Here is a 20,906-nt window from a genome sequence, read left to right on the forward strand (position 1 = left end):
AGGGAGCGCGATTCTGGGATGGTCCCTGTCACATGCTTAGACCTTGAGTTCTCAAGTAATGACTAAGGTTGTAGAGCTATGGTTTTAGATGGACTACCTACTTCGTTCACTGACGGAGCATGAGCTTGGTGTGCTCGGGGGCTGACTATGTAGCTCAATATCGTCGTGGGGGTGGAATTTGCTAAGCAGGCTACATGGGAGGTGGATGTTTTTATTGCGTTAGTATTGCTTTCTGAGGGATTCCTTGCCTTATCGGAGAGAGTATCAAGGAATGGATCAGATGACAGTCAGTCAACCTCGTCCAATTGGTCGTAGTTGTAAAGAACATCGTATCTGTTGGCAGTAGGGAACCCGTATTCATTAAATTGTACAGTAGCAGGGTTATAGGCGCGGTAAAAACCGTGCCTTTGCCGTTCAGCTGTTTCAATTGGTTGGTGGTTGTATGCTTTGATTCCCCATGGGTGAGCGTATGGGTGGAAATCTAAACCCGTTGGACTATCAAATCGGGGTAGGACAGGGGCCAGCCAGGGTTGGAAATTTGGCTGTGTCATATGACATCCTTCTTGAGTGTAGTCATATTTGTTTTTATTCCTACGTGTGTCTAAGCGGGCTGGATAGAAATAGCTTAATCCCATAGTCCTAATCAAGCTGTTTGTCCCCGGGCTCCTCCAATCTGCGATGAATTTTGCCGGTCCTAGATGTTTAAAGGTGACCACAATACAGTCACCCTCTGTAGATTTGAAACGAGTGCCCACCCACTCTACTCTTTTGACTTGGTGTATAGTACCTATTATATTTTGAGGGAGGGGCCTGTGTGTAGAAAGCCATTGCATGACTTTGTTCCTCAATTCCTCCCGCGTTTCCTCCCTGTTATCGTCGACTTTGGGCACCCCAATCATAACTATCGTGTAGGGGTTGGCCTGTGGAGGTAGGTTGATATGTGATAGTGAACTTGTAATGGTAGGTTTGGTCGGATGAGCTCCTATTTCTTTTGATTGAGTGTTAATTTTAGGAGAGGCCGTGCGATTCTTGTTCTTTGGTGCACCTGTGTTTGTATTAGGTGGATGTCCCTCTGTAGCCCACTCACTGTCCTCGTCATCCTCATCTATTTGGTTATTTGGTTTATTTAATGTAGGAGTCGTTGTGTTCACAGTGAGGTTGGGGACTGTTTGAGACTTTATTGTTTGGTCTGTTGTGGGTAGGCCCTTTGGTTGTGGCTTATTTTGTTTTTCTGTGTTCTTTACTGAGTTGCCAGTTTTTTTGGAATTTTTTACATTAAGTGTAGTTGATGAAGGAACAAAAAGAGAAGGCGTGTTAGATGTGTTGAGCAATCTAAGAATACTGGAAGATATATCATTTTGAGTCCTCTCAAATTTACTCAAAGCCTTTTCTATGGTATCTATCTGGTGACTAATAGGTTGAAGAAGTGTTTTAATTAAAGTTTCAATCTCTCTCATGAAGGGGAAACTCAAGGTACTCTTCTTATCAATGTGACCTGTTTCCTCATTAACTACAGAATTTCCCGCATTGGACTTAGCTTTTCCATCTGTGTCGTATAGTTCTGGGGAGGTTGGAAGGGGTCCCCCGCGTTTTGGTCCAGTGGGTTCCACTAAGCTTTTCTTCTGCCACATGTCTTTAAGTGATCGTTTGGGTTTACCAGAAGGTAGGTGGGTTTTCCTCATAGGGAGTTTGGTTCTAGGCTTTTTCCGTTTGATTTTTGGAGATTTGTGTTGTGTTAGTGATTGTGATTCTGTTAAAACAATGACGGGTAAGGCATTTTCCTCGGTCCCAACTTCCGGTGTCAAGGGGATATCCGTTGTCTGCTGATCATTTTTTGCGATGTTAGATAAGATCATAAGACTGTTATCCTGATTATTAGCTAATGACTCCAAGGAAAAAGAGTTAGAGGGTTTTTCCTTAATGTGTGATCTTGGTAATTCCGAGAACGATTGTATTAGTAGAGACTCCTGGGATGAGATAGTGTCATCCAGATTTTGATCATCATAGGTAGTATGAGAAGACAGATCAGGGAAGCATAGATTAGGTGTCAAGGAGAGTCTCCTCTCGGTGTCCTGAATAGCATCCGCCACAACATTGATGGTTTTTTGCAGCATTTTATCTATAGCGGTTATAGTGGGCAAAGGTGTACTCACTGTTTTTAGTCTGCTGGTAGATCTTGTCGCCATCGGTGTTTTAGTTGTTTTGGTCATCTTTGAACAGTGGTTACTACCCCTTTGCTCTGCAGAGGTACTGGAGTGGGGAAATACTTAGGGTGGTGGCCCGTCCCGGCCGCCTCAGGCCCCTGAGGGCCACAGAGGGCCCGCCCTTTGCCCGGGCTTCGCCCCGGGCGTCCCGCTCGCGTCCCGCGACGCTGAGGGCTTTCGCTTTTATTGAGCCCCTCCCGGCGCTTCTGGCGCGTCGGGGAACGCGCCGCCGCAGTGCCTGACGGGATTTGCAGTCCCGAGGCGGCGGCGCGACTGGTGGCGGGAGTTCGGTATCCTTGATTGACTGGTACGCTGTTTACTGGTCTCCGTGCGCTGTGTCTTTACACGTGCTGTCAGGTAGGGCGCTGCTCTCTCTCAGTTTGGTGATTTCCTCCCCCCGCTCCACCGAGGGCTTTCGCTTTTATTGAGCCCCTCCCGGCGCTTCTGGCGCGTCGGGGAACGCGCCGCCGCAGTGCCTGACGGGATTTGCAGTCCCGAGGCGGCGGCGCGACTGGTGGCGGGAGTTCGGTATCCTTGATTGACTGGTCCGCTGTTTACTGGTCTCCGTGCGCTGTGTCTTTACACGCGCTGTCAGGTAGGGCGCTGCTCTCTCTCAGTTTGGTGATTTCCTCCCCCCGCTCCACCGAGGGCTTTCGCTTTTATTGAGCCCCTCCCGGCGCTTCTGGCGCGTCGGGGAACGCGCCGCCGCAGTGCCTGACGGGATTTGCAGTCCCGAGGCGGCGGCGCGACTGGTGGCGGGAGTTCGGTATCCTTGATTGACTGGTCCGCTGTTTACTGGTCTCCGTGCGCTGTGTCTTTACACGCGCTGTCAGGTAGGGCGCTGCTCTCTCTCAGTTTGGTGAATTCCTATCTTTGCTTTCGGCTATAGGTGAAATGGCGTTCCTCCAATAGGTGTCGCTCCTGCTGCCCAGCCTTTGCAGCCTCTCCTCCTACAAGGGGTTGGGGTGGATGGGAAAACTTGAAGAAAGTAATGGACTGCCCACATGGAAGAGGGTAACTACTTTGGTAAGTAAGGCAGCACTTGTTATCAGTACTATCAGTACTATCAGTTATCAGTACTAGCTTGTCAGTGAATAAACACATAAAGGAGACCAGAAGGACTTATGACTGGTCTTAGTGACGCTACTGCTGCAGTTGAGGAATCAAGGGTATCGGGAGAAATGTGCAGTGTAGTGGAAAATCACATGTCAATCAAAAAGTGTTAAATAAGGCTTCCTGAATGGAAACTGAAGGCACAGAACAGTAAGTAATGCGCTTTTTTTGCATATGGTGATGAGATCTATAAGGGGGGGTGCCCCATTGGTTGGAGACAGCAATCTTAGTCAAGTGAAAGTAATTCCCAAGAAGTTAAGAGGAACAGCAGGATGCTACATATTATGGGTGCACAAAAAAAGGCACAGGCCAGAGAGAGCCTCTTTGAGGAAACACTTTGTAACTTTAATTTTTTATTAGCATTTGATCTGCCATTTTAGCTCTTTTGTGTTAAATATTTGACTACTGAGTGTTTCTCTTTAGCAAACTGTCTTTTATATTTTATGTCTATAACAAATCCTCACTTTTGTGCTTCGTCGACTCACTGTTTTTCACCCCTTAACTCTGAAGCAGGAAATGGAGTGTGCCAGCACCCATGATCTGTTTGTGCTGACTATAAAAGAAACAAGGAAATTCAAGTATTCATTAGAGCCATGTTTACTGATGGAGAAGTGATGCAGGAAACAATCTGTGATCTCAGAAGCCGCTTCCTTGCATCTCTCACCCTTTACAGCACTTTGTCCCTCAATATGAATCTGCTGGAATAGTATCCCCAGCGACTATATGAATACCTCTTCAGGAAATTCAGAGTAGCCTAGTGTTCACACACCAGGAATTACTAGATATATGAACATCAGGCGTGGTTTAAGTGGGTGGGTTGCAACCAATACAACTAAAGGGGTTCTAGGGCGGCAGTGAAGATATGATCAGTCCAGTCCCCAACTCACCCCCTCTTTAAGCAGCCCAGGACTCATCCCATCCCCCACCCCCACCACCAATGTCACCGCTCATCAGTAACCACACAGCCACCTGCGGTGGCCATCCACCCCCATTGATGGTTTAACTATCTTTATTATTTTCTAAATGCTTACACATACTCTCGCCTACAACTTACCAGCCGGCGTGAACCAGCTGCAAAAATCAAAATGCAAAATCAATGAGTAGCATTTAAAAGTATATTTTAAGAAACTCAACACACGAGTCCTCCCCCATGATGACTAATGCCTATGTCCTCCCCTAGCTGTTCGGTTTTGACAGTACAAAATCGGTCTATAGTATTACATATCTCTCTGTTCCTGCAAATGTGTGCTTGGGTCCTGACAAGAGTCTTCGGCGATAAGTCTCAATATAAACAAGTTCCTGGTAAAGGTTAAGACAGGCAATTGCTGAGAGAGGATATTTATATATGGGGCACAAACAGGTTCATATTGGCTGTGCCTTTGATCTATGGAAAGGAAGATTTTTTCCTGTGCTAATGTGTCTCACATCTTAAGAATCCACTTGGCCATCGTTGGCACAATTGACTTTTGGAAGGTCTAGAATTGCTACAGCTGGATCTTGTGGAATATTTAGGTTAAAGGCATAGTCCAGCTGTCCCCACATACCATTCAACCACCTATGTAACGTGGAACCATGCCACAAAATATGCAAAAGTGTTGGGTAGCTTCACCACCTCTCCAACACTCATCTGACTTTGTTTTGTCCCATAGGGCTAACTTGTCTGGTGTGTGGTACCAGTATGTTGGAACTTTATAGTATGATTCCCTTATGTTTACACCTCCAGGTGCCATTTGCTCCTTTTCATAAAGCTGTTCCCATTGTTTGGGTGGGATATCTTCGCCTAGCTCTTCCCCCATCTGGGTTGTTCTGGTATTTTTCTGAAGAGCTAGAATCCATGATATATTTATATTTATGCGATATGAGATGCCGATCATGTTGGCAGTCTTTTAGCCATTTTTCAAATTCAGTAAATATACGGGACTTATCTGATTTCATCATTGGGTGCAGCACCCAGTGACGCACCTAGAAATTGGCAAACCTCTTTGTTTCCAGTAGGAGGTATTGTCTCTTTAGGTCGTCAAAGGGCTTGATTACACCCCCTTGGTATACAGAGACCACTATGATGTATTGCTGGTATCTTCATTTGTGTAATCGGTTTGCCCCACTGCAGGAGTGAATGTTGTGCTGAAACAGACAGGAGTAAAGGGGAATGAACAAGTGGTCTATCTTCCAAGTACAAAACTCCATCCCATACTGAAAAAGTCACTAGTAAGATGGAAGATTATTTGGTGTTTATGTAACCACAGGATTTGCCAAAGTGGTGCATCTGCTATTAAGTAGACGACATAGCACATTGTTTTGATATCTCTATTTTTCCCAATCTACTAAATACCTCAATTGAGCTGCTCTAAAGTATGAGAGGATATGGGAGACTACAAGCCCTCCCTGGATTCCAGGTTTATAAATTATCGTATTGCTACTCAAGGATACATTCCACTCTATATGTAGTTATTTTTTAAATCGTGTAGTTATGTAAAGACAGTTCTTGCAACTGGCAGTGGGATAGTCTGGAACAGGTATAACATTTTGGCAAACCCATCCTTTTAATGGTGACTAGCCTACTCAACCATGAAAAATAGTATAATCGCCAACTCGAGATTAGATGCTTAAGATCCGCCAAAATCATCCTATAATTTAACTGTACCACCTGCATCGCAGACCAAATATTTGTATCCCCTGGTATATAAGTGAGTACATTCTAGGTCTATAAGCTTCTGCAGTTTGTCTATTTGTGGTAATGGCAGGTGCATGCAGCAATACCAGAATAAAACGTATTCAGCCTCTAGTCCTCTTCTCAACATTTAACTCCCTCTGTCTGCACCCTTCGTCAATTAGCATTTGCCACAGGATCCATTGTAAGGGCAAATAAAAGAGGCAAGAGCGGGCAGCCCTGTCTTGTGCCTCTCTCAACATAGATAGGGCCAATCTAATCTTGTAACTCTCATATATGTGCCTTAGGGGATTCGTAACTATCCAATACACACAGAAGAAAGCGAGTTCCTAAGCCTATTTTCTTCACAACCTTAGACATGCAGGTCCAGATGACTTTGTAGAATGACTTTTTGGCACTGAGAGCGAGTAGAAGATTGCTAGCCCTCTTTTTCTGTGTGCATTCTAAAATATGAACAATTTTCTTCGTAGTGTTGCTGCATTGTCATCCCGGGATGTATGAAGCCAATCTGGTGGCAAAGATTCGGTAAACATCTTCACATCTATGTGTAATACAGAAACTGGCCTATAAGAGGCACATTTCATGAGATATTTTCCTGACTTGGGTATTACAAACGTAGAGGCATCTCTCATAGTGCCCCAATGTGCTAAACTCATTACATATCCTGGAAAGCTTAGGAGCCAGAGTTGAGCCAAAAGTCTTATGTAAAAGGGCAGAGTAGCCATCTGGCTCCAGAGCCTTCCCCAGTTTCAAAGTTTTAAAGGAGGCCATTCCCTCTTCTGTGGTTATGGGTGACTCAATGAGGTCTGCCTGGTACTTAGTGAGAAGAATACATTGTAAATTTAAGCTTAGGTATTAGACTATGGTCAATAATGAGGCAACTTCTTTGGTATTAAGGGCCTGATAAAGGCTCAAAATACTCCTGAGACTGCTCTATCTTCAGAGACTAGCTCTCATGTGGCCGATGTAATCGCCTGCGCTCTGTTTGAGGCCACTTTTTCCCTTTGTTGAGAGGCCAAATGTTTACCTGCCATATTACTAGAAGACTAATACTTTTGTTTACTATGGCGTAAGGCGTATTCAGCTTCATCTAAATCTAAGGCTCTCACTAGAAAAGGTAGAACAGTCAGTGATTTTGTGCCACGTTTTAGCCGAGGCAGTTCGTTGCTTGGTCTCTAGGTGTCTAAGCTCAGTTTCCAACTCCTGTCTTTGCTCAAAAATACTTTTCTTCCAACCTGAAGCATCAGAGATTGAGAGCCTAGGAAGCACGTCTTGAGACTGTCCCAAAGAGTGGATGGTTTTTATGTCCGGCACGTCACTGTCAGCTGTGGCCTCTTTAGATCAGCCCAAACTACTGGGCCCTGGAGAAGGAAGCCTTTCAATAGCTATGTGCTGTCCCAAAATGGGTGCAGAGGACTGTTCAGTTGTAGTGTGCTAGGAACATGATCAAACAAAGATATACGGCCAATATGGACAGTCTGTATGTAAGACCTGAGACTGGGGCTTAGGGGGAAATGGTTAAGAAAGCTTATATATTGCGTGCGTGCAAGTAAAAGGTATAATCCACGGCATCCCCATGTGTTTCCCTCGTGCAACTTAGAGGGCCACGTCATTCAGCCAGTCCTTTAAACCTTGACTGGCTGGAATTGTGCCATCAAAGAATTGTTTAGAACAGTCTGCCTGGCTATACATTACTAAACTGAGAACCCCCCAACCTCAATATACAAATTTCCACCTCTGCATATCCTAGGATATCTGTGATGAGGGACTTCGGACAACCCTCCTGTGTTGGGGGCATATATAGAGACGACTGTGTAAGGGATATGTGCTATTTCAATTATTAGCCCCAACATGCTCTCAGCTAGGTCTGTAATAATTCTCTTTATTGCGCCTGCAAAAGTACCGCTGCACAGAATTGCCATCCCGGCTGTTTTGTGTTGGGGAATGAGATCAATTGTCATGGGAAAAATCAGAAGTGAGTCTAGGCCAATCTATTTCTTTCAGGTGGTTGAGTATCGCTCGCCGTTTAACTGGAGAGTCAAGGCCCCAGACATTTAGGCTCACTATTTTAACCATTTTGTCTCCTTACAGTCTTCACGTTTCCATGCTGTTATTTCATCAAACCCCTTCTTTCTCTCTCCACTGTCAACACAGCACCATTCTGTATCCTTACAACCATATCGAGAAGCAGATTCCAGACTAGGGGGTTCCCATTTGGAATAGGAACTGCCTGAAGACAATAAAAGCCATCAGTAACCGTCTCCCCAGCCCCCCAGAGCACAATAACATCACCCTCCCATCCCATGTCACATCTTCAACTGTGTAAAACAAGCGACAGCATGTTTATCCACCTAGTAGCACCCCATTTTTCTCATCCTACTCCCACCTGTATTTGAGGTCCTGTTGTTTAAATTGAAAGTCTGCCATATAACCCTCTACGTAGAGGAGTTTTATTCCCAGATGGAACATTTCTTTCGCTCTAGCATCCATGCCTTCGACCATCACTCCTAGTTCAGTGACGTCCTTTTGGACCTCCTTAGGATATTTCTTGAGATCCGTTCGAATCGTGCTGACATTTGACTTGATTTCAGAGAGAAACCGTTCGAGGAAATCCTGCAAGATGGCTAGCTGTAGGCTGCTATTGTCTACTTTCTGATGATGATCTTGAGGAGTGGGTTTATCACTTTTGGTGCTTTCAGCAGTTAACGGATCCCTGATAGAAGAGTCTTTCTTGAGTCTGCCAGAATCCATGGTTGTGAGTGAGAGAAGGGTTTATCACAGTTGAGTGTCACCAGAATACAGTTAACGAGCATCCCTTGCGGGTCGTTGAGGAAGCAGAGAACCCTCACTGCAAAGTTTCTGTCTATGTTTCCACAACGCAAGGCGCGACTAGTGTATCCGGTGTGCTGGTTAAGTGTGCAAGAAAAGGCACCTTCAAATGACATTGGGATGACTGGCTCTGCTGTGCCGACAAGGTATGGTTTGCTACTGCACTCTCTGGAGGGTCTTGTCATCTACGTGGATTGCATAGGGAGAAAAGGGGCAGGATCATCACCATTGTAGTTCTTTTTCAATATCTGGGGTGAGTAGAATCACCAAGGGCCTCCCATGCCAGCCCACAGCCTATCCCAACCACCTAAATCCCAGCATAGTTCCTCCACATTGACTTTTGCCTACAGATCTACTTTGAGTCACTGGGGATAGATATGTCTTTGAAGTCTCGCTCCTATGTATGGTCACTTGGCTTCTATAGTGAGGGAGTCTCTGACCACACTCTTTGTCTCAGCTCCTCAAATACAGTGCAGGGGCCTGTCAGCTTGTGCAGCCCAAGAGGTCCATTCCTGTGCGTTTTGTCCCAGGTCTCTCTGGTGTCACCTCATCAATGTGTGGAGGACAGCAGATCCTGCTCTCTGTCCCACGGCCTCTCCCACAGGTGATATAATGTCTGCATCTAGGGGCTGCACATCAGGTCTTCCCTCGCTGGGCAGGCTGCCGCCTCTGGGGTACTGAAGTAGCTGAATTGCATAAGAGGTACAGGTTCAAAAGCACCATAGAACAGTCCAAAGGAGTTATGTCTGCGGATGGCTCTCTGCTCAAGTCCCTGGCACTCGTGGCCCTAATCTTCATTGTCACCGACCGAATTTAAAATGGTGGCCAAGAGGTTCTATGCCCTCGCTCCACTACCGCAATCATTGCCAACTCACTACTGTTGTCTGCCAGGTCACCATGTTATGCCCAGAGGAGCTATGACTAGTAGTGGCTCCCTGGCTCCTCACCTGAGCTCCGGCACTCGTGGTTACAGATTTCCCCAACCCAGCTCAGAAACGAAAATGACTGCAGTTGGACTCCGTGCACTCACCTCCCCACTCCTGTCACCTTCATCTCTTGGCTACCGCGTTCCATGGTACCCAGTGGGAGTAATGGGCATCAGCGTCCAGTGGGAAGCGTCTGCACTGGAAGGGAGAGATGCAAGACTTCGGAAATACATGACCTGTTAATTCCTGGTCCGGGCAGTTACTCCCCATTCCTTGGAGTTTTTTTTTAATAACTTTATTTATTATTTGATCATATTGAAAATATCACATTTATCAATTCTCACAGTCTTCTGTGGAACATAAAATGCCAAGTTAGCTTGCCTATAGGTTATCTGAGGTTTACAAGTGTTCAGGAATATAGTTGTAGAACATGGTAAGCACACAACGGATCTCTAGGTCAATCAATTTCAGGTCACACTGTCCAAGTTACAAATCAGCTAGACACAATATACAATAAGTTCGGTCAGGATGCAGCAAAATACACATATACACTTCAAAGATGTCTGCAACCTGATGTATCTATGTAAACAGCTATGTTAACAGTGTATTGAAGTGAAGAGTATCTTCACCCCACTCCTGATGGCACTATGCCGCGATCTCGATGTGTGGACAGGTCACTTTGTCGTGAAGTGAGATACGTTTTCAGAGGACCCCAAATGTCTCTAGGTCTTGAAGAATATGGGATAGTCGTGTAGTACATATCGCTTTGCGCGTTGCAGGTGACCAGGCTTCTCAGCCAACTCTGTGTTGTAGGGACCGTTTTACGGCCACAGTGAAGTGCCACCTCCCTCTTGGCTAAAAAAAAGCTAAGGTCCGCAAATTTCCAATTTTTGGGGGGGAAGTTGACCATGTAGCTTAACAGCGCAATTTCGGGGACCGGATCAAGAGGTATGTGGATAATGTCGCCAAGCTCTTTATGGACAGCCCTCCAGTATGGTTGCAAGCGTGGGCAAGTCCATGCCAAGTGTGCAAAGTCGGCATGTGGCAAACAGCATTAGTGGGAATTATGGGGTCTTGACGGATTTAATTTGTGTACTTTGGCCGGCGTGCTGTATACCCTGCGTAAAAACTTGAAGTGGAGAAGTTTGTATTTGCTGTTAAGGAAAATGTCCTTAGTGAGGGCGCAACATGCGGTCCATTGGTCGTCCGTAATTGGACCGCCCAGGTCCCCCTCCCTGTCCCTTCGGAGCTTCTCTTCATTTACAGGAACAAGCTTCGCACAGGCTTTGTACAGTTTGGAAATGAGGTGGGTGCCCTGTTCACTTTCAATGACCAGGGATAAGGGAGCAAATGCCCATTCCATGGAGTTTAACTTGTTATTCTTAATTCATGGAGAGATACCGGTCAGTATCATTAGTTAAGTCCCAATATCTCCACACTAATATACAGGGACAGCCATACTGAGGCCATCCTCTGCTTCCCTCCCCTCTTCCATTGTGACACTATTAGTTTCTCCCGCCCTGATAAATAATACAATCATGCCAACAGCCCCGATTCAGGCGTGAGACTACCAATTCCTAAAGCCAAAAATGTCTTCTTTTTAACTGTATCCCGTCTGAAACTGCCTCTGCTTCAATGTAAGTCAATGTGAAAATACATTCCCCCATTTGTTTTTTCAAAATCTCCAATTTTCCACTTCTAGTGCTTTGAATGTATAACCTCTCACATTTTACATTATGAAGTTTCTTGCCTCAGCTTCTCAGTTACTTTATGTTTTTAGTTCTTCTCTTTATATTTTTTTTGTCTCTTCTTCCTTTAGTGCATATTGTCTAGGCGTCACTATTTTTATTATTAGACCTCATATGAATTTTATTTTCCATTTACGTTCCTTTTGAAATGTTATTTATTCTCTTTTATTTTTTCCTTGATTATCTGTGTTAAAATGGTGAGTTTGAATTTGCTGAACTATTACATATCGATCGTACAAGTAAAACCGCAGTTCTGTTCTCACGATAGAAGCATTTATAATGTATTTGTTATTTTTTGTCAGTTTATAGAGGTTTTGTATGCACAATACAAAACTTCAAATAGATTTAAAAAAAAATACTGCATGTGTTTTACCGAATTGGAGTGGGTGCGCGTTGGGGAAGGAGGGATGGAATCCGCCATCAGGATGGAGCCAAATTCAGTGGATTAAACAGGAACATGTAAAATGTTTGCAAGAATGATTACTCTAGTGCAAACTACCCATTCACCAGTGAACAGTTGTGTGCGGTGCTTATTCTTTCTGCTTTATCTTTCAAGTGTTAATGTACTCAGTCATAATCATCCATATGTTTTCAGCTCAACTGAACTGAGTCTGTTTAACTTCGTATGCACATGCCAGGACATGCGTCCTCTCACAAACATGACAACTACATCCCCATGTGTCGGCAGGTAGCCCGCTCACCCTCAGAGGAGATCATGTCTGGGTTGCTCTGATGATAGCGCTGGGAGAAGTGCGCCAGGACTCGCTCTCTCTCCTGAGTCTCCCCCATGAGGGCAAGTTCTCGTAGAAATGTCCTGCAAGGGGAGAAGAAAGCAAGTTATTTATCCGGAGAGGCTTGATTTCAACCATCACATACCTTTAATCCTTACATTCTCGCCACTCACTCATATCGCATATGAAAAACAAATCTGGCCAACAGATTTTCGCCACAAACATGCGGTTGGCATGGGTTGGGCTTTCAGACCACATCAACAGCCCGAAGACCAGTCTTCGCCATGTAACATCCGCACAACTAAATAACCTTTCACCAGTACTCAGCCCAGCTGCTCCTTGTGTCCAATTCCACCATCACCCAGTGTTCAGCACATTACCAGGTAAATCAAGACTCCCTTACTGAGTCCAGGCCATAAACTGTCGAACACTCTCACTTATTAGGTATAAGTCTCACAGACTAGAACACAATCTCACACATTGGGTGCGATTAAACACCCTGAAACACAATCTCAGAATCTGAGCTTCAACTTTGAGGGCAAAGTCTCACTCCTTGACCATAATGGAGTCTGGAGTAACTCTCTAAAAAAGCATTCTTTTTCGCTGGTAACCCACTCTCACTTCTTCTTAAACCCTAAAATCTTACTACTGTGGACTCCTGGACGTGAGATCATAGTAATATAATCAATGATTAATTCAGAAACTCAGCAGGGTGTAACAGCTGCCCCACCACACTCTTTGCCTGATTTTACAGCAGAGGATATGGTGTGTGACCTGCCTACCGCTGTATAAAAATGCCACTCCAAGGGGATTTCAAATTCATGAAAACGATGCTGCCTGTATGTATGCACCAAACGATTGAGAGAAATTTTCAGGCAAACAAGTAGGATGCATTGAAACATAGGTAAAGACAACACAGTGGCCAATAGCTTAAATGTAGTTATATGTCAGGCGTTCTTTAAAAGTCTCAAAGTAATGCAGGAACATGGCTCAAGCTCTTCAAGTCCATTACTGTTTCTCAACTAATCTTTGAGCCAATTCATTTTAATATACATTCCACAGATAATACAATATAATTAAGATTAAAAATTATTTTAAAAACTACGCTGTCGTTAATAAATTTTAACAAAGTTAGGAATAAAACAGGGCAATTATTTTCAACCATGTTTAGCCCAAGTTCATAAAGCTTACACATATATTGCCTACAATGGCTAAGCTTGGCACAGTAACTAACCTTTAACTTAGTACAGCACACCGAGGAAAAATATTACCAACAAGCAAGTAGTTGCTGTGACTCAGCATTAAAGGGTGGTCAAGAACTTATGCTTTGAATTCTGGGAACTAAAAACGTAATTGTGACCTCTCCGAAGATTACATCCAATTCTGACCTCTCCTCTACTAATTACAGCGAATCACAGCGAATCACAGAATTAAGAGGAATAAAATGTAACTAGAATATAAGATTTGAGTGTTTGTTTAATTTTCGGTGGTCGTTCGTCCTACCAAATCATATTATATCACAGTAGATTTAGGCTTCTTTCTCCCCCTCATAGCTGTTGCCCCTTCAGTAGGATGTAAGGGACTCCTGTATACCCACAGTAACACTCGAGGTTTGGCAGTAACGATGGTGTGAAGGCCATAACCCCCATTAAACTTTACACTTTGACACTAATGCCGTTTCCTATGACTCTTCCTTTGAGAAGAAAACAAAAAATTGGTGTGTGGTGTGACACTTTATGAGACTAAGATCACTGCAGAACCTAATTCTCGTCCAATCTGCAATGAGAACAACAACTATTTTTAAATTGGTATTTCACATTGTGCTCTAAATGCCACTGAATAGGATTTTCAGGGTGGTTTCTCGGTGTGCATACATAGAGAAACTCATGTGTTGGACTTGAACCTCGTGGGCCGTCCTTTATGTAACTTCATGGCAGGAAAACAGTAAGCCCTTCACATTCTGCATGCCTGTAGACCATACTACTTTGTGGGTTTTTAGCTTGGAGCTATGGGGTCTGTAGTGTTAGGAGGCAGAGGCACAATAGGTTTTCACATTCTTCGTGAAAAGTGGTGGAGCTGGGGTGGAATTGTGATCTTTCAGTGAGAGTCTGTGGATTGAATGCACTGACCCAACGTGGTGGTGTCTCAGTAGAGATCATTATGGTGCCACACTGCAGCTCATTCAATTTTTCAACCCCAAATCAACAGAAAGCAAACTTCATTAGCACCACCAAAACACAAGTACTGATATTTACTGTAGTACCTTGATGCCAAGATTATGGCAACACATTCTGCCAATCTAAACCTGTCCAGTGAATGCAGTGGAGGCAGGGGGTCACAATAAGGTGGTCCAACTACTACTATGTGGGCAAGGTAAGTAAATGTCGAGCTAAGAATGGTAAATCTATACGTACCTATATATGCATAACTTCCTGACAGTGGTAGTCGATAAAGTGTTAGAATATAATGTGACATACAACCGTGCATATGTCTGTTTTATGATATCATTAACACATCTTAAGGAGCCACCCAAGACCTCCTTCACTTGATGGATGGAGGTTTTTAGTGGACTTATAGTGCAAGCCCACGTCATGGGTTTCCTTGTCACTTCCATGCCAGAATGGCGATCAAAGCTACCATGATCAACGCCTGTGTAATTTCCACGCCCAAGCAGGAAACCCACCTTAAGGCCTGGTCAAGGGAAAGTCCGGTGAACACAAAAAACTTCAAGTATTCCTCTGCCACCATCTTACTGAACTCGTTACTGAAAAAGAAAGACAAAGATATTTGTGTTAACTTAAATCTCAATAATCAAGAAACAAAAACTGAAAGGAAAGGAAGCAAAAGGAAAGCACTGTATTTGAATTACTTTATGCTTTATAATGGCAAACAATTGGCAAACATCACTATGTCACATGATAACATTTGGTAACAAGCCATCACAGCTGCTGCAAATGAATAACCCAAAAAGTACATTCTTCCAATATTAAATCTTCTACATATTGTATTTGGGTGTTAAGTGACTAAGCACTCTACGGCCATCAAAGCACTTTAGGCTCAGTGGTGATCGATGGGCTGTCCTTAGAGGGCATTTAAAAGCAAAACAGTTTCAAATTCTCCAAATCTTACACTTGCAGGGCACATGGATTCCATATTATTAAGTATTATCATAGTATTATTTAGTGTTGGCAAAATGAAGGCACATGACACCGCCAGTCTCGCAAGCCACAAGCCGCCAACATGTCTGAATTTATTAGTTAACTTAAATTAATTAATAAACTAACTACCATAACAACATAGCCGATGGGAAACAGTAACCTAGTTGCAACACAGGGTCAAGCAAGCATTTCTTCTCAATTCCGATTACAAAATGGTTTGAGATAAAAATGCCACTAAGAACATGCACAAAGTTAATGTGGGATGATCCATATCCGGTCCATCCTCATCCTTCCTTACAGAAGAGCGTGTCTGGAGTGGCAAGAGACGGGTCATTTCAGAGTAATTCCCTGTACATAAAGATGAACATTGCTCCGGGACCCCTGGGCGTTCCAATGAAGCCTGGGTAGATGGGGAGATGTTGAAATAGATGGAATCAAGTAGGGATGGTGAAAGGGGGCCCCTAGGAGAAGGGTTAGGTATGGGAAGGTGGAGGTAGAAGCAGGTGTGAGGATGCATGAGCAGGGATGACACAGTAGGAGCACGGTGGAGAAGGTTAAAGCATTTTGGAGAAGATTCGAGGAGGAGGGTAGAGCCTTTAGTACGTAAGACAGTAGCTGCATGTGGGTGGTAGAAGGAAGAAAGAACTGTCAAAGGCAGAACTAAGCACATAGCATGGGGTGCCCAAGGGAAGGAAGTAGTAGAATGGAGCATTTCTGATTCATTCAATGAGTACTGCCTTTGTAAATGTCATCCCTAAGCCCCTGAACCACTTCTTTGTTTCGCTGTGCCAAGTGTAAACCGATTCTGAGAAGATTATTCAGTGGTGAGGGAGAAAAGCTTGCGATGGGCAATTGGAGCACAGTTATTCTCTCCAAAATTGCAGGATAGTAAATTGAACAGAAGAAAATGAACGCGCTGAAGCTGCCGATATCTGCTCTGTCGAGGATTATGCTTGATAGCAGCTACTAGAATTTATGCTACCTCTTGGGATCTTGGTTCACCGTTGCTAAAAAACAAGACCTCCCTCTAAACATGCAATCGTTACGGCCGTGGTGAGATATGCAACGTGGAGAAGTGTGGCTCACTGGTTAGAGCAGGCAGACCCTGAAGCAGAGGTCAGACCGGGACCAGGGTTCGATTCCCGACGCGGCAGGGTCTTGAGCTCAAATGTCCATGGACTCGATAATTCTCGCTTCGGTGCCTGACCTAATCATGGGTTCACACTCTGCAACTCTGGGCATTAAGCTTGCTTAATCTCCACAACGGCCCCCCGCGGCGGGATGCCTGGCTTTCACCTTGGGGATGCCCTGTAGGGGCTATCTCACAGGGAAAAAGCCAGGACGGGTTCCCAAGGCAAGCGCGGAGATACCCCTTCGGGGGTCGATTCTGGCGCTATATAAGAAACATAATAATAATAATAAGAAAAATCCATTAATTAATTCATGAAAAAGCATCACGATGAAGTAATGTCTTAAATTAATTCCCATGGAAGCGTGAGGGCCAGGATATAGCTACATGTCCCTTCCCCTCATATGTTTGTCATGCGATTTGTGGGGAAATGGCACATGTGCAAACCACGGCAAGTCAGAAGACTGTGAATACAGTGGTTGTGAAGATAGTACTTAAGTCACAGAGAGAGCCATGGCTGAGCCTGGAAGCTTTGAGGAAACACAAGACAGTGTGTGTTCCCATAGGAGGGTTGGCTCCTCCATCTATATACAGAAAACATTGGTGTTTCTCTATATATACAGAAAGGTTAAGGTACTCCTCTACACATGTGTAGAAGACTGCAGGCGGCCTTGCACCGCTGAGTAAAGGGGTCAGGTGATCTTTTCGGCACACTTTGCAGGGAGCGGGTGCCCCTTGACCTCGCAGTGGTGGGACAGAGCTGCTCCTGTACATAGGGCAGAAGACCACAAGTTCTCTCAAACCCATGCAGTGACGAGAGCAGGTGCTCTTGTGTGGAAAGGATCTCTCATGCAGCGATCAGAGAGTAAATAGACCATCCATCGGAAGAGATCTGGGTGAGCCATCTACATTTTCTGTAATCAACCAAGAGTGGAGCGGTGCGAGTGGGATAGGAGAAGGGCTTGTGGTAGTGGACCTGTCTGCCTGAAGGAATATTTTAGCTCTTTATGGAAATATCTGTAAAGTAAGAAAATACTAGTGGGCATTTCAGGGACTAAATCATTTTAAGTTATATACCTGGTCTAGAAGAGGCGGTAGAGTAAACGAAAATCAGCTTGCCCTATATCTGAAGTAGGTATTGTGTGAAAATGAAGTAACCCAATATGAAGAAAATAAAGTGATGAACACTGAAAAGAAATACCCTTCTCACTGAGCAATAATGCTACCTGGCTCTGTGCTAATATCAAAGCTAGGGTAGCTGCTTTGAAGTACAGCAGAGTCATGGGTAATGTGTGTCACTTTTGAAGTGAAGTACCTGTTCCCCAGCTTCACCAGGACAACATTTGATTACTAAGGTGGATGGAACCCCTAAATAACGATTTCAGTATTTAACTGACGCCTAGAACTTTGTTTTAACAGCCATTCCCGTCTAGTGGAATTTCTAGAGTATGTTGTTCTTATCAATACTCTCTGCAAGGTATTATCATTCACTTGGACTGTGACTACTTTTCACTTTTGAGAGGTACAGTATTATCTCAGACTCAAGTCTTGTTCGTTGATTGCTCCAAGGTAACATTATTAATATTATTTGGTCATTCGTTATCGCGCAAGACTCACTCCCGGAGGAGTATCTCAGCGCTACGCTGCATGAGAAGAGAAATGGAGGGAATCTCTCTAAATCATTTGGGAATTATTAAAAACAGCCTGCAGATCCTGAAACAGTCGTCTGGAAACTTTGTTTGAAAGTTGACTCTGCATCACTTCTAAATCGATATACCTAGCGCAACAAGCTTACCTGCACGAAAATCTCACCACTGCAGGAGACGCAAAGCATATGTTATACTGGAAACCTTGAGAACACTGTAATCTAAGTGAGCCCCAAGGTGATCAAGAGCCCAATCATAGTCCGGCAGTGGTCGCTGACACACTAAAGTAAGCTCACTTTGAGTAGCAAGTTGTCAGGGCAGGGGAATAAATGTATCCCCAACCATCCGAAGAAGAGCCGTTGACGACTGCCATCACTTTTCTGAACACCTGAGTGGCCGAGGTAATGTCAAATGGCAGCCTGCTAAATTAGAAATGTTATAACCCAACCGTAAACCACAGATAATGTTTGGTGAATTGCAGGAAAGATATATGAAAATACATGTACTGCAAGTCCAGGGACACCATCCAGTCCCCAGGATCCAGAGCACAGAGGGCCTTAGCCAGGGTGAGCATTTTAATTTGTGATTCTTCAGAAAGGCATTCAATGGAAGGAAGTCTATTACAGACCTAAGGCCCCTGCCCTCTTTCGTTACAAGGAAGTTAGCGCTAATAGCACCCATGGCCACTCTCAAGAGTTTGCTTCTGCTCAATGGAATCTTTGGCCAGCAGAAGCTTGACTTCCAGATCGCAGCATGATCCTCTGAATATCACTCTAGTGTGGGGAGTGGGAATAAAAGATGGTGATGAAATGAAAGGCAGACATAACCCTATTGAACAATTTAAAAAAAACATCAGTCTGTATCTCCAGCCGGAAAGGAAATATTGTATCCTGTCACCTACCAGCTGTATGTGGGCCAATGAGGGAAAATTAAAGTGGCTTGGGATCTCCTACAGCACGGGAGGAAGAGTTGAAAGATATCTGTCCCTGCTGGTGTGAGCGGACTCAATGCCACCAAGTCCTCTGCGCCAAAAGGGCTACATTTTCTACTGCACCTGCTGGGAAGATTGGCCCTGCCAATAAGCTATACTTCTGGGATAGCCTCTAAACATTTTACACTGCTGATGGAATTCGCTGACTTGAGGCAATAACCCCAAGGAACACGCTGTGGTATTACTATTTTTAATGGACTCAAGCCGTGAGTTGACTTTCTGTCTGGATCCAAAGAAGGGCATGTCCATAAAAGCACAGCCCCTGCAAAAACAGGTTGATCACATCCAGGCCTGCCTTTTAAGCACTACACTTATGTCAATAGCACAGCTTATGTAGTCGGTGGTGTCCAGGCCTGCAGGCAACACATACTTCGCTGCATCTTGTCCATCTTGGATTGTTTGTGCCAGCCAGTTCATGAGGTGCTCTAGAACAGCTGGCAAGATATCTCTTGTGGTGTCCCATAACACATGTGTGTATCTGTCCTGAAGGTACAAAGCACTCAAAGACTGTAACGTCAAGCCAGCTGAGGAAAACATTTTCTTTCCAAAGGCATCAATCTGTTTTGACTCCTACCGGGGTGTTCAAAGGAAAAACATTCAGATTGACTTTCCTTGTGGATACTTGGACCACAAGACTTTCAAGCTTTGGGTGTCTCGTCCAAACATCAGGGTCACCAGGGGTTGGTTTCTGCCGTCTTGCCACTGGTAAGCTGACCGGAGGGGATGCCATCAAAGTATCTGTAAAGGCTTTGTAAAATGGTAGCAGTGGCTCAGATGAAGTTAGACATGGTTGAAGAACTACAGTCAATAAAATGGCTGGACATGGTTGAAGAACTGCAGTCAATAAAATGGCTGGACATGGTTGAAGAACTGCAGTCAATAAAATGGCTGGACATGGTTGAAGAACTGCAGTCAATAAAATGGCTGGACATGGTTGAAGAACTGCAGTCAATAAAATGGCTTTGGTTTCCAGACTAGACAATCGAACTGTATTATTACAGTAAAAGAGACGCTTTTTCCATTGGTGGGCCAGGTGGCATGCCCAGTCTTGTCTCTGGTGAAATACCTAACCTCCTACCTTTTTGGAAGTCTAAATACAGGCCTCCATCAGTGAACAAACTGATTAAGGACCTGGGGCTGGAGTGGAGGTCTGGACCCAATCTGGTACTCACCCAGGAATGGGCGCCAGGTAACAGACAGCGCTGGGAAAGGGCCCGCTAACAGAGTCTCAACTGGTGTCCACTTGTGGTGGCCCAAGGGTGTACCAGAGAAGTCTGGCAGAGTCTGCAGTATGCCTCCTTGAAGACCACTAGCTCCTGCAGAGTCGACGAGGGGCTGGAAATTAGGGGCGGGCCAAGATCAAATGTCAGGCTGACTTGGATCAGAAGATCTTCGAATGATGTCCTTGTGACTTCATGTCAGACTTTAAGTGGCAAAATGGGGATGAGTCCCACTTGCTTTCTACAGCTTATGTTGTGTTTTCAATTTCGACTAACCAGAAGTCTTTAAGGAGGAACAGGACTTAGCACTGGACCTACCTTGTGACCACAATCAAGAACAGCCCACTGACTTGGAGCGGACCTCTGTTTCGAATGAAACCTCTTCTTATGACATAAAGCTTCACCTTCTGCTCCCTGATTGCCTTTGAGTGTATGAACTCCACTTATCACACAACTCTGAGTAGTGACTGAAGCCCAAGCACCACAGGCACATTTTGTGTGGACGCTATTTGCAAACAAACCTCCTGATATTTCACAACA

The 20,906-nt window shown here is 44.5% G+C and overlaps 1 protein-coding gene across 1 annotated transcript in view; it reads right to left on the reverse strand.

The window, feature by feature from the left end:
- Positions 1–20,906, reverse strand: part of PSD (pleckstrin and Sec7 domain containing) — a 1,068,830-nt gene that overhangs the window by 419,589 nt on the left and 628,335 nt on the right. Inside the window, exons 7-8 of the mRNA XM_086922229.1 lie at positions 14,906–14,986; positions 12,193–12,305 (exon numbers count right to left, since the gene is read on the reverse strand). Of these exons, the coding sequence (XP_086778355.1) occupies positions 12,193–12,305; positions 14,906–14,986 (194 nt within the window). The remainder of the gene's footprint in view (positions 1–12,192; positions 12,306–14,905; positions 14,987–20,906) is intronic.

The sequence above is a fragment of the Lissotriton vulgaris genome, chromosome 5 (genome assembly GCF_964263255.1).
Source record: "Lissotriton vulgaris chromosome 5, aLisVul1.2, whole genome shotgun sequence".
Classification (NCBI taxonomy): Eukaryota; Metazoa; Chordata; class Amphibia; order Caudata; family Salamandridae; genus Lissotriton; species Lissotriton vulgaris.